The 15,281-nt window shown below is 37.4% G+C and overlaps 1 protein-coding gene across 1 annotated transcript in view; it reads right to left on the bottom strand.

Annotated features, from left to right (window-relative positions):
• Window positions 1–1,938: 1,938 nt before the first annotated feature.
• Window positions 1,939–15,281, bottom strand: part of RPAP2 (RNA polymerase II associated protein 2) — a 42,997-nt gene continuing 29,654 nt past the window's right edge. The window contains exons 12-13 of the mRNA XM_076337724.1: window positions 2,887–3,036; window positions 1,939–2,288 (exon numbers count right to left, since the gene is read on the bottom strand). Of these exons, the coding sequence (XP_076193839.1) occupies window position 2,288; window positions 2,887–3,036 (151 nt within the window). The 3' untranslated portion in view covers window positions 1,939–2,287. The remainder of the gene's footprint in view (window positions 2,289–2,886; window positions 3,037–15,281) is intronic.

Here is a 15,281-nt window from a genome sequence, read left to right as displayed (position 1 = left end):
GCTAGATTTGAACATTTCTAAGCAGTTAAGCTGTTACCAAATATGCTCATAAGAAAACTACATAGATGAACTTAATTTTTGGTGCTTGAGTTGTGCTCTTTGTGCAACCAGTTAAGGCTGACAGTACGAAAGATCCTTTTGAGATGAGTGTACGGCCTTTCTTCTAGTCAAAAGTAATGGGTATATGTATACTTTCTGCATTTATTTACATGTGTTTTACTCACATCTAAGGGAGATGAAATCATTAAAGGTAAGTGAAGAATATCCCTTCAGGGCATTTCCAGCATATTATAGAAGACTTTCTTCTGGACTGGTGAAGGTGGTCATGGAAGGAGAAAGGTTATTCTGTTCTCTTAGGGCAAGGAAAAGAATGAGTGAGCTTACGACACAGCAGCCAAGGAGGAGATGCAAAACTCCTGGAAGCTTACTTTTTTGAGCTGCCAAGGCAGACAGTAAAAGCAGCTACAGTGAACCCTGATAAAGAGGTCTTTGGGCCTGTGACCTATTCACTCTTCTTACAAGATCATACGTTTCCTACGCAGTAAGTGCTGAAGACCAAGCCTAAAAATAACTAACAAAAAAATCACACCACTAAACTGACAGGAAGTGTAAAAACTTTCCAAATGAGAGCCGTCGAACCTGATGAAACAGTCATATTCCTGGTATGATGTACATTTGTAATGCCTTCTAGGTGTACTCGGTATAGCAGCATTGTCATGGGGTAGTTGTAATCTTTATGCCCCAAGGTAAACGTACACGGAACAGAACAATGGCTTGCTCAGAATCTACAGTGAAGTACTAGCTAAAAACAGAAATATATTTATCTTCCAAAATCAGAAGCAGATAGATATAAATTCAAGGTTTAAGTTTTGCTCAGAGTATCATACCTATTACTCAGTCTTCTATAAGCTTATCTTTTGGTGAGGTCTTGTCCCTTCTTTGCATATGTATCAAGTAAGAAGTTTTCCATCATGGTACAAAACCAATGTACCTTCTATCCAGATTACATCATGCATTCTTACGAATTTGACATCAGACACGCTCTGATCACGATGGGTATCTTTTTCCTATTGCATACTTAGAAAAATGCATAGCTTTAACGCTGCATTAAAAGTTTTCCTCATTCTAAATTGTTGCTTTTACAAGTTATACTGAACATAACTTCCCATTACAAGGTAAGTTAGGAAAAGTCAAGCATCGCCTAAATAAACTCTACCGCGCAATGAAACTTCCAGGGAAAAGCTGCATGGGCTTCTGTGTGTCAGCGGCAATCAACATATTTATCCTGATTATCATGAAGGAACTACACAGCAATAAACTAAGTGCAGAGTTCTCTTTTGGTGTTCAATTACAGAAATAAAACAAAGGAATAAACTGGTTTTAAATGGAGTTGCTATGTAGCAGCCCTGGTAAGCCTTGCTTCAGCCTTAACTAGTACTGGCATTTGCTGCAGACTAAGCACTGTCAGTCACAACTTTCTTCTCAAGTCTCTCAAAGGACAGTGTCCTATGAACTGAGAACTATGCAATACACCATATTATGGAATCATTAAGAATGCCTAGTGAATTAGTTTTAAATTGCATTTTATAATCAGTTACTGACAGAAGCAAGTCTAAACACACTCAGTCTAAACAACACAACTCTTCTAAATGAAATGACTGAAAGCCAAAAATTAAGTTTTCAGTTATTAAAATATATTTCAAAGTCCGAATTAGTAACAATTAGAGGCTGTTTAAAAATAACTTTTACATAAGTTCACAGACCACCCCTTTTCTTAGAAGTATCAAGATAAACAGGCTATAGATCAGACATCTTTGTGTACTGTCGTCATCATTCTTAAAGATTACTGCTCCGTGCATTGGGTCAACTGGAAAAATGTCAGCAGCAGTGTTGTTAACGCTCCAGCAGGCTAATATGCTTTCTGCCCCCCCACCCCCCCTCTTTCCCCAATTCCTGTAGACAAATTTTGGCTGAAAATTTCCAAAGCAAGAAAAAACAAAAACAATCCAAATTCCTTTCTACTGTTTTTAAATAAACAGTTTTCAGATGATCCATGTTTTAACTGGTCTTCATGCATACCTTGAAAAACTGCTGTTATAGTCAGCTTCTCCACGAGACTTCAAAATTCTTATTCATAGGAAGGAAATGAAAAAGCAGAAGTGCAAGAAGGACAATTAAGACTAAATTTCATTTTTCATTTAAAAAAAAGTTCCAACAATTGAAGGGGTTCTTTTGTTCTTTGTGCCACTATTTCAGATAGTAGGAGATGTTAAGATGATCACCTTAGTCTGTTGGGAACAAAGGAGTGACATCAGTAATGTTAATACACTAATTACTTAATTAAATACCATAATGCTATATTCATCGAATCAGTTGAACATGATCAGCATAAATAAAGTATTTGCTCTTAAATTTTTCAGCCTACCCAGAATGCAAAATGTAATCTCAGTATTATGCAAAACACACATGGCTTTTAGCTCAATTTTATATCACAGAGACTGAACATAACGATTTCACATTAATAATAAAAAAAATCCCGCTGAGACTTCGCCATTGTAGCCACACAGAAATTTTTTTATAAATTGTAGTAGAACTTGAGTAAAAATTCCTCCCAAAATTGCAGTACACCAACTATATATAAACCAACTATATATTCTCAAAAGATTAAAGTGATAAGTAAGCAGCTGGCATTTACTGTAAGTGACAAAATGATGACACTCATTTCCATACCCTATGTACTTCTTTACTTTAAAATGTACTTTACACATTTTCTCTCTGGCTGATACGATCTGCAGTTACTGTGCATACTTATAAAATGCTGAAAATTAAAACCATGGTTAACTGGCTTAGTTTTCTGACATGCAAAATAGCTTAAAATTGACTGACCATTCAAGCAGGCAGTCCTTTCTAAATATTCTTGTTAAACTTTCCAGATCTTCATTTCTGAAATGCAGTTCTTCCAGCAACGTAGTCAGGAACTGTGTGTACATTGGGCTCGTCTGAGTATTCTTGAAAAGTGGAGTAATTTGTGACAATCTGGCAAAAAAAAACCAACCCACAACATATTTGATACAGAAAAGCTTGTGAGTTTGAACAACTGTATTGAAGAAAGGCAGTCTATAACGTCACACCTGATTCATTACAGTACATAAGAGTGTATGTATTATATACAATATGACCTGTACCAAAATATGAATTTTTATTAAGAAGTATTGAAACGAGACAAAAAAAACCCCTAATTAGAAAAAAATGGGCTAGTAGTTTGTATGCCTCTAATCAGTTGTACATTGATGTCATATAATGTAGACAAACAAAACTCAGAACAAAGTGCAAAATGTTATATAATTACACATACAGGAAAGATATCAGTCATTATTTTCTTCTTTACCAAAAAGCTCCTAAACATTCATACTGTAAAAGTTGTATGGTTCTTTGTATGAGTAAAATACAGAAGAGCTATAAAATTCTACCTTAAACTAACCAAGAAGAATATTTTAGCTACAAATTATTAACAGGGCTCCTTGACAGAAGTTGTACTTAATTGGTAAGTCACACACTGTCAAACTTCATAAAGACATTCAAGAGGGTCACTTACTTGGACGGTTCTCCCCCCGTTCTGTATGCCATAAAACACAGAGTACGTCAAAATAGCAAAGGCATTTTGCTTTAAGCTGAGATTTCTCCAAACACAGAGAAGCCACTCATAGAGGCATTCTGGGTTATTATGAATTTACTTGATGCACGTGAGACATCAATTAAATTCTCAAACTGTGGAGCAATTTGAGGGAGTAATCAGAGCAATTTGATTTCTTAGTTTTGACAGTCTGTACCTTAAAGCAGTTTAAATTATACTCCTTATACACTGAAGTGTTTAAAGAATAGGCTTTAAGAAAGTTGGACAAAACTAGAACAAAGCTAATTTAATCTTGAGAAGTTTTTATATGGGATACTAAACTTCAGTTTTAAAGCTGATACTATAGCAAAGATTTGCTATAGTGAAACTATTTTCTGTTTTGGTAACAAAATTAAGTGCTTACAGTCTCAAAGTGCCTGCAGTCTTGGAGTGCTTCAGAAAAATAAGAGAATCAAAGTGTGGGGGGGGGGGGGGTGAGAGGGAGGAAATGATATTTCTGAACTCAGCTCATAAAGTTTAGCTTTAAAATTCAAACAATACTTGGCCTTTCAAAATTTGCTATTTAGCAACAACATTTTACAGAAAATATTCCATTTGGGCCTGATTTTCTGAACTGCTGGGTAGATGGGAGTTCCTCCAGTTTCCACTGATTTTAAAAATTACAGTGAATGGAAGCTGAAAGTAGTTGCCAACTAGGAGAATAAAGTACATACGTGAGAACAGACAATGGAAATAAACAGGGCACTAGTGTACATCCCCAAAGAGAATGTTATTCGTCATCTGAAATCATGGAAACTGCAAGGCATGCATTACTGTATATTGCATTTAGTTCCAGAATCAACAAGAACAGCAACGGAAGGCATAATCTTCAAAGGATCCAAACCCAAACATGCATAGTGCTGCTGCTAAAACGCATTCCTCAGTTTGGAAGGAGCTATCGCCATGCAGATCATCTACATGTATGATACCTGCACGGAGCTGGGGTGAAGTGTTGAGCTGTCGGTTTTCATTTGTGCTTTAATTTTATCCAAATCTATTTTTATCCTAAAGTCATTTCTTTTTCTCATAATTCTGTTGCAAAATATTGCAAAGGTAGGAATAGCTGAATCTACTTCCTAAGCACAAATATTTAAAAAGAGCCCTTTAATGAACAAAATCAAGTATTAAAGCCTGAATGTTAAGTAACTGCAACACCAAACTTTACTGACAAGATCACTTAACAAGAACTCATATCCCAGCAACAGTTATCTCATCTTGAATACTGTGCTTAGATAAATAGTGCCATTGACACCATATAGGAAAGAGTTATTTTAGAATATGTTTGCGAGATGATGTACTTTTAATAAGAAACTCAAGGTAGTCTAGAGCTTCCTAAAAACTGCCCAGCTCAGAAAGCCTTTAAGTGAGTAACAACTGAGATCAATCTCCCTGCAGTCATTGGTATTAAGACCATCTCCACTAGAAGAAAGCTGCATATAAAAGAAGATTCTTTTAAATTAAGCAAAAATAGTGATAGAGCACAAACAAAGGATCTTACAAGATATAGTAAATAAGGTCCCTTAATACAAAAATAAATTTACAAAAAATTTTGATTAATAAATAGACTTTTAATGAGTTAAATTATTTTCCATTTCTTTTTGGATTCAATTTCAGTATGTACATTTAGCTAAATATTTCAACTATCAAACACTGACACTTGCTGAGAAGGACTTTAAGAGGTGCTCAAAGTAAGGACGTGGTGAGGAAAGAAACAGACTTATGCACAAACTCTGCCATATAAACCCTCCCACAAAAGAGAAGTATTCACAGCTGGATTTGTGATTTTTGGGCTGAGGCCACTAGCTTTTGCAACGTACTTCATGACAGACAGGACCGAGTTGTTTCTTTTCTGGTGAGAAGCGTAGCAGTTACTATTTAAACTGGTAAAACAGCACCTCTGCCCAGGGTTGACAATCTGGAGGTTGATTTTTGCATTATGACGCTTTATCAGCAGGGGAGCAGAGGAAGTGCCGACAGAGGATCAGAGTGACCATTTCAGAGTGTTGGTCTGGAGACAAGGACGGTGGGAGAAAGACCTGGAGATGCATTATTACTAGTCTTCAATTCGCCCTTCTCAGGATTAAGTAGGTTATGTATGAAAAGAGACTGGTGGCATGAACAGTCATGACTTCCTAAGTGCTGGTGCCAGGCGGCTGTAACATTGCAAAACGCTCTCTTGGCAATGTTGTAGATTTACATGCATTTTTAGCTGAATTTTCTTCCTCCTGCCTTCGGCTTAAGAGGACGTTAATAAGGACGTTATTTTTCAAAAAGAGCAGAAAACCTGTGCAGTTTTAAGTAATATTCTAAAACTAAAACCTTTATACCATGAAGCTCACATGCTGAGCAGTCTATTTTTTTAATATATAATTTTTTTTTTGAACTGCAGTCTGTGATATGACATAGTTTCATGAATTACAAACATGTCCTAACTATCACACCCTGTTTAAGACACTCTGTTTAAAGAGTAGCTATTATAGCCCACACTAAGAAAGAGAAAGGTATTGCTATTGTCAGAGAAACTGCCAGGCATTAAATGTTGAGAAACAAAGTTAAAAAAAGAAAAGACGTTTTAGCTGTGGATCAGGTTTTTTTTCCTTACCTGAACTTTGTTTAAAAACTAATTAAGCTACTAATTATCTGATAAGCAGGAGACTAAATCAAAAAGTAATTTCAGAGAGGCATGTGTAAGTTTCTAGCAATTAGTTAAAAATTGCATCTAGATGGGACGTGTTAAACATTTATGAATATATGTAAAACACTTTAATCTTGGAAAACTGTGTCCTTTTGGCATTTAAACGATGCTTTAACTTGTCATTTGAAAAGCAGTTATTGCTGAGTACTTTTCTACTTTTAAGTGGCTGTCGGAACAGAAGCAGAAGCTTTTGTCTGCAAAAGGAGCAAGCACAAGTTGCTAGTTTGCGCTGAGTGGTAAGTTCCATGCCCTAAGTGACACTGGCCCAATGTATATTCGAGGTACTGCACAACAGAGCTTTAAGGGCTGTGCTCTCATCCTTGCATGAAGTGCTAACTGAATTAAACCATAATTGTATGCAAATAAGCCAGAACAGTATTTGGGATCAATATCTTCAAGTCACTGAAAGCTGCAACGACCTTATCTCTGAAGAAACTATCACGACTAATTCAATTTAACGATATACAGGATTTCAGTTCAAGGATCATGGAACTGCCTCGAAACTCTGCAGCGTCTTCAAAAGACGTAGAATATAAACAGGAAATAGGACACTTGGGACCATAATAATAACAACTGGCTACTGCAACAATGGAAAGAAAAATACTAGTTCTGCTTTTCTGTTACTTCTTTCACATGTTGCAGCATTAACGTGGAATAAACTTTTGTGAATAAAGTCAAATAAATATACGAAAAGCTGAAGGATTAAGTGATTTTAAAACAATCACCTACAGAAGCACACAAACATAAATGTTACTGTCCAAAATATACACCCATGCTTCAAAGGCTTGCCTTCAGCACACCCGTTAAAAGGAAACGTTCATGCTCAGTTCATGGAAAAGTAGTACAGTATATATCAGACTTCATGAAACAGTGTCGTTTCCTGCACACCCACTTACACCATATGGTAAACAGGTCTTTGTAAAGTTTAAAAAGTGTTAAAAATGTAAAACTATATCTGATTGATAAAATTCGTATTTGCTGGCTATTCCACATATGTTACACGTTCAAGGAAAAAAAAAAAAGTGAAATTCATGTGAAGACCAAGCTCTTATTATCAAGCAATTAAATGACATCTGGCTACTGCAAAATGTTTACATAGTTTCAGGGCTTCAACTCGAGACCCAAGCTTTCTATGAAACATTTGACAAGTATATTTAGGAGTTTAACATCAATTAAAATATTTTTAGAAGTCAGTCACATTACATGGAGTAAATTTCATTAATTGATATGGTAGTGTGTGCAACTTGTTCTTGGATCTACGCACACCTTAACCAAAACAGCTGAATACATTCAGAAAAGATGATGGTGGAGTAATATTTTTATGCAGCTAAAAGCACTAATTGGCACTTCCTATCCAAAGGTGTGAATATCCTTTCTAAAAAAACCCTAATTGTGCAGTACCATCCTCCCCTCGGATAGTGGACCTCAGGAAAACCTTTCTGGACTTTTTGTTTAAGATGAATTCTGTGATCCCCTTTGAGAAAACGTTCAATTTTCAAAGCCACCACTGTGATATCAGCCAGTTACAGCTCTCTGAAATAACCAGGGGTAAGAACACAACCACCTAAGAGTTGGGTTCCTTTCCATTCTCCAAAATTGGTCACTCAAAATTACACGAAAAGCGTTGTGAATTTGAGTGCACATAAATTTACTCAATATCATGCAAAGCACTTGTATACTCATGAAGAAAAGCCGTATGCTTATTCTCAAAAGAATAACAATAAGCTCCTCCTAGAAAAAGAGAAGTATTGCCAGCCTTCCTAACTTTTTCTAATGGCAGAAGCTTAAAAAAAATAAAAGCCACTGATCGTGGCAGAAGCCATGGATCTGAACACAATTATTTCAATCCCTTCCCTTGTTTGGCATGCTTGGAACTCGACCAAGAACAGAATTATAAAGCAGAATGATGGAACGGGCAAGCACCACCTGTCCTTCCACAAAAAGCTTTGGAAAATAGGATACAAACATTTTTGCCAGTTACAGGCATTTCAGCACCGTGAATAAGACTCTGTCGTGGTTTAACCTCAGTCGGCAACTGAGCACCACCCAGCCGCTCGCTCACTCCCCCCACCCGGTGGGATGGGGGAGAGAATTGGAAGAGCACAAGTGAGAAAAACTCGTGGGTTGAGATAAAAACAGTTTAATAATTGAAATAAAATAATAATAATAATATGATAATAACAATATGATAATAATACTACACAAAGCAAGTGATGCACAGTGCAATTGCTCACCACCTGCCGACCGATGCCCAGCCAGTCCCCGAGCAGCGGCCCCCCCGGCCAGCTTTCCCCAGTTTCTGTACTGAGCATGACGTCCCATGGTATGGAATGTCCCTTTGGCCAGTTTGGCTGTGCCCCCTCCCAGCTTCTTGTGCACCTCCAGCCTTCTCAGTCGGTAGAGCATGGGAAACTAAAAAGTCCTTGGCTAGTGTAAGCACTACCTAGCAACAACTAAAACATCGGTGTGTTATCAACATTGTTCTCATCCTAAATCCAAAACACAGCACTGTACCAGCTACTAGGAAGGAAATTAACTCTATCCCTGCCGAAACCAGGACAGACTCTTAACATAATCATCACAACATAATTTTTTTTTCTTTTTAATTCTCTCAGTTTCTTTCTACCTTTTGTTTTAGGCACTTAGGACTTAATTTTTTTAAGATCATCATAACCAGGATGACTGATAACTATTCTTCTATCAGAATGACAGAGTTGCACTAATGATCACAAAAGTTTCTTCAACACTCATTTCAGAACATGGAAACGAAGCAAGAGCTGGCAGCAACTATAGGCAGCACTTTTTTAATTTTTCTCCTTTCCTTCCCCAACAAAAACACAGACCCAGATGACCGCGTATGTGCTGCAGGGAGGGTGTCAACAAGCCTCTGATCGAGGTGCCATCAATAGACTCTTGCTAGGGGTCCCCACCTGCAAGGAAGTCCAATGCATTTTTTGCTGTCTTTGGACAGTGACAAATTGGACTATGACTGTGAGCAACCGAGCCCTCTCATCCCACATGCATTTTAGCTGGAGGTCTGGTAACATGCACTACGTACCCTTAACAAAGAGTAAAAGTGCTTACAAGCCTCTAACATCAGTTCGGGTGATTGAACATAGCTATTGAAGGTTCCGAGAGATCAATCAGCCATGCCAGCAATGTGCCGTTAGCACTACGCTAAAGCATATTTGCTCCAGTGCTATGACATAAAGTCATGTCATATTGTAAACAAGGACTGATTTTGGAGAAACAATGCTAAAAAACATGAGGAAACGTAACCGTGCAGGAGACACTCTGTGGAGTGCCATTGATCATGACCTGTCAACTACTACAATAAAGCATTAAACAGAACCCTATCTGAATAGAAAATCCCTTTATACTAAAAGTCTTCCAGGGTATTGCCAATATTCAGACACAAATGAAAAATATTTTAATGGAAACTCTACCTCGAAGTGCGTTGCTGGGATTTGGCAAGGACTGGTTAGTGATCCAGTGCTCTTTTTGCGTGTGTGATCAAATGGCTCTGAAAGCAGAGCAGCTTATTGGAGTCCAAGTCTTTAATTCAAAAGCAGGGAATACCACCGTCGTGTGGGTCACAGATAATGGAAATTAATTTGGAAGTCTGTCAGATTTCCATTCAAAACTCACACTTGCAAGACTGTTACGAGTCAATTCCGGATTTGGAAAAATGAAGTCATGAATGTAGAACAGCCCATCTTTATGAAAAATTAATTGGTACTTAGAAGAATTAAGTTACAAGGCCATAAACCCACAAGATTTCCAGCTTTCCCCTGTCCACGTACTTTTCTGTAAACATTTGGGACAGTATTACCTAAATATCAGCTGCTTTTGAGATTTACAAGGAGTATTAACCTACTCTTCTTCCCAGCTCTGTACCTATCATTTTGAGTTGAAATCATGAGGGAAATAATCTCTGATTGCTTCTACAAGGTATAAAGGATTGGGACGGTACTGCATGGATCGAAACAAGCCCTGTGCAGCAATGTCAGCTGGCAATTGGCAGGAGAGGGGTTGTTTTTCAAACTGACCCCGTGGAAGACTGGTGAAAATGCGCCCCGCTGAGGAGCCCAGAACAAGCTCTTCTGCACTAGACAGGTGGATGGCCAAGCTCAGCATGTTGTACCACTCCTTGGACCAAAGGCGGGTTATAGGACAGTACCGGAGAGGATGCCATTACTTAGACAGGAGCCCCTAAAGTCGTTTCAGTAATACAAAGTACTTTAATTTCATCAACAGCCCAAGACTCCTTCAGCAGCTGTCTACAGTAAATTTCCTACTCCTTGCGTTGCAAGGAGAAGAGAGAGCACAAAACCTCATCTACAGATTTAAATAAACTTTTGAGCAGATCTATAAAAACTAAACGTCAGTATGATACTGCAGGTCATTCTCAGTAATAGTTCATCTCATTTAGTGTTAAAAATCCTCTAGGAAGTACACAAAGCCATGTTAAATGAATGAATGAGGACAACCACGCCATTATAATGTGTTTTACTGCGTCAACACACAAGGACTGGGGTGTTTTGGCTTGGTTTTTTTTTGTTTTGGTTTTTTTTTTTTTTTTTAAGTACTTCAAATATATCGGCACTTCTCTTATGTTACAGATTTGATGGGCTTAGCAATGCAATAAAAATGTTATTAATCAGAAATGCCATTCTTTTAATGTAGCAGTTTTATAGAATACAGTCTTAGATTCCATTTTAATTATGTTCCTATGAAGGAAGTCTCCAACACAACTGATTAAACAAAAGTAATTGTTTCGTTTAAGACAAATGGCTAGACTGAGTCAACACAACAAGTGTTACGGATCGGCAATAAAACTCATTGAAATAGGTGTGCATTGCAGCCTGTAGACCATCTGCCTGTACATGTAACTGGAGCATCGCCAACGTATCAATCACTTAATAATAGTGCTTCAGTTGATGGGGTGAACTGAAACACTTGCCGCGTTTATCCATGTCATGAACCCCTACCCAAAGGCGCTCAGACATTTCGACAGAAGTAGTCAAAGCATCACTGTAATTCTGAATGTTCTTCACAAGATACTGACTGCTTGCTTAATTTGAGGTAGAGTCCCTCACTTAACCAGTATATCACTGGATACAGTACACTTGTCTAGGGACAGCGATTTCGTTAGTAAAGCATCTTAAATCACAGCAGGGATTTCCACAGACCTTAAAGCATAACGCGTCCATCAGGCAAAAGGTAGTATCGAACAGAAAGCTGATCTGAAGCACAACACGAGTGTAGTTGTAAGTTAAAGATGCAACACCAGGGAGCTTAAAAAAATAACCTTTGGTATAATTAAGTGGTTACACACTCATACTGTTTTAACATACACTCAGAAATTAGAAAACATTACAGCCTCAATTGATGTAATTTAGCTGCTACACTCTCAGTTTTGGTTAAAAACCCCCACTTGTTTCTTATAACTTTAGTTTGAGCATGATTTTAAAAGCTCAACATTTAAAAAAAAAAACCCTTAAAAGCAACAGACTGTCTCTAGAGTGAACATTTTCCATTAGAACACATTAATATTTGACAGACAATCTTGAATTGGAAGCATCTAACTTACAAACAAGATGCAGAAGTATTTAAATACATCTCTGGAATTAAGTCTTCTTTTAAATTAAACTATACTAGTGCCGAAAAAAAGTAATTATGATCAGTGTCATTTGCAACTCTGACATTAAAGCAACCTCTAATTTGGGGCCCTTTGTTAACATATCCTGTCGGTCAAAGAGGGAAGTCAGTATTCAGGGGCAGTTTTCTTTAATCTCCCCAAATTTATTCCTATATTCTATTTTCTTAATGAAAGATAAAACACTCTGAAGCCCACAGTGTTGAACGGTAACAACTGACAGAAATAAACAGGCAATTTTCTTACTGAGGAAAAAAGCTACTTCTGGTCTAGTTTTAAATACAGCCTGAAGATCCTATTCTCATCATAAAGACAAGAATTTTGTAGCTAAAGCGCAACTTATGTCTTATTTATTATTTAACTTCCTTTCATTATTGTGTACTGACTTGTCCACAGAATCCAGCACAGACACTTTAATCCTCTGATGGCAAAAGAAACTAAATTATTCATAGTTTAAAATTTTTGTCCACTACATTTAAATCAATGCTACAAACACTGATTCAAAATCAACGACCGGAATTCCTACATAATCCAAGTATACGGCAAAACTTAACGTTCATTCAAAAGTTAACTCTGTTAATTGTTTCCACTACCTTCATTTTTTCCTATGCAGCTTCTACAAATCTGTTCAAGAAAAATGTTCTCTTTGATAGATGTTTATGTACATACTTACACAAAATATGTATTTTTCTTCTTTTAAAGTTCACCTTCCACACACACTTTTCATATAGTTGGTGTCCAGACATAGGTCAACTTCCATTCCCTTTCAACGGGGCCAAAATTTCACTTGTGGTGCAGCCGCACAGATACAACTAAGAGTAAAGGGAAGGCACACCTACAGTAACAAGGGTTTATCTAACCATTTGATAAAAGCGCTTACTAACAACTGAAAAAAGAGACAACGGGTTTGCTCCCACCCCCCCATCAGTTATTTGTATCCAAATAGGCAACTGGGAATTCAGAGAACAATCTGAGGCGCACCTAAAGCTGTACCAGCCCAAACACCGCTGCTTTGCGGGACGGTGGTCAGGGCGTTGGGTCGGGCCCTTGGGACCAGGCTGCGCAGCAGAGCTCCCTCGTGTCGTATCGTGCCCCCCTCGCACGGGCTTTGGAGGCCGAGTGAACATCTGCAAAATACTTTTGCTGTTCTACTCTAACATACCATATGAGAGTTCATTTTTTGTTTTTCCGTTAAGCCGCATGAGGAAATTTTTTGAAAGGCACTCGTGTTTTAACTGTACTATGCAGGGGAGACGTGTTGAGGCAACAGGCTTGTAGCTACCTGATCAGGTACAGAAACTGTTTATTTAAAATGGATTTAATAAAATGCAAATGTTCTGGATCTTTGTATTTTTATTAACCTAACGACCAAACCATTTGCATGAATAGCAGGTTGTATTGTTTATGCCACTTTTTTCCTCTCCCCTGAAAGTTAAGGATCGCTCCATCAGCTGCCAGCTGTTATTTATAACAGCCAGCTGTATAACTTCAAAGATCCTGCAATGAAAAGATTTTATAATAAAGTTGCACTGATACAACAAGATACAGAAAAGGAAAAAACTCAAGTAAATTCAGACTGTCCTCAAAATATTAACTTCTGTGAGATAGATGACCTTTCACTTTTAATGAAGGACAAGTAAAACACTTTCTTTTATATATATATATATTAAAAAAAAATCAATTTATACCATTAGGTCAGTAATTAATTTTACAGGGAAGGTAAAAGTCTTTACAGGCAAAGGAACACCCAAAATAAGTCTGAAAATACATAATGTGTTCAAAAAAACTATGGTGAGACATTTCATCAAATGGTGTAACAATTTAGTATAGCCATTTAGTGCTATTTGTGTCAGTTCTGTACATTGTATACTTGAAGACAACATGCCTTAGATGTACACTGTATAGATAAATAACTGAAAAAATTAAATTAAAAATGCCCCCCAAATTAGATAAACATCTGAAACTCTCAGTTCATGTATTATAGAATACAGTTGTTCTCAGAAAGAAACTAGAAAATGGCATTTCTCAATATTCCCGTATTTCAGTTCCCTGTGAGCGACCAGTAGCACATCAACATGATGGCAACAATTTCTGTTCGACTGAGAGAAAATTTACAAGTCTATTGCTTTTTACAATTATTTTTAACCTTTTGAACGCAAGCATCAACACTGTTTCTTCTCACACAGTACCACTCCTATAATGTTCCTTCTGAGCAAGTTTCCTGACCTTATATATGCAGGCATAAAATAAAGTCCGTTCCCTCGGCAATTGTCCAGGAAAGGAACTACACATTTCAGAACATTCAGCACATGGAAAATGACGTCACATTCTCTGCAAGCATTTGCTAGCGTTATGCTGATCCTGTAATACCAAGCAGTTGGCTTCATTACGTACTCGGGTATCACTGTTTTTAATTCAGGCTTAGCCTGTCTAATGAGAAAGAAGATGGCCAACACTCTGGAAATACTTTGATGTTACTACGCCGGTGACAAAAATTCAGGGACCCATGACTCCTTTAAAGCCATAGTAATAATATGTAATGGTTCTATCTGCCTCCTGTTATAGTGATATTGAGAAACTCTGTTTTCAAACACATATTTTAAAATGACTACCAAGACTGCCATCAACACAATTATCATGTAGGTCTGGCAAAAAACAATTACTTGGGCAATCATATGCAGAACAGAGTTTCCAGATTTCTTTAACAGTGGATTAGAAAAGCCTCTAGCCAAGACAAGACGACTAAGGAAGCACCAAAAACAGCTCGGCGACATCTACGGTTTCTTACCCAGAGTACTCTTCACAAAAAGTTTAGCTGGATCAGAGACTGTGTTTCACCATCTTGCATTAATAGATATGACTGCAGGACGACTTTTTAAAAACCAAATGGGGTATGGTACCCACCTCTACATTACCATATTCCAAGTTATTACTACAACATTAGTTCGCAGGCATGAAGCATCAGAACTTCTGTAACACTGTGTGCCATTTAAAGCACTTACATTCATACAGGGATTTGTTCCAAAAGGTTTCAACTTAGAAGCCAAGGCAAAAAAAATTCACAATATAAACCCAGAAGAAATCACTATCAGCTGTTTCTCTCTAACAAATCTAAGTTTCTTAGGTACACATTTCAAGGACAGGCCTTGTTTAAAGAGTTCCATTTATTTGAAGTCTGTTTCCTGCTAACCAGCTGACGGATCAAAGGTACTTCTCAGTCCTACCATTTGGTCCCATTTTCCCCTCTTTTTCAA

The sequence above is a fragment of the Aptenodytes patagonicus genome, chromosome 5 (genome assembly GCF_965638725.1).
Source record: "Aptenodytes patagonicus chromosome 5, bAptPat1.pri.cur, whole genome shotgun sequence".
Classification (NCBI taxonomy): domain Eukaryota; kingdom Metazoa; phylum Chordata; class Aves; order Sphenisciformes; family Spheniscidae; genus Aptenodytes; species Aptenodytes patagonicus.
Note: the sequence above shows the minus strand (reverse complement) of the source record. Positions and strands in the feature narration are given on the sequence as shown.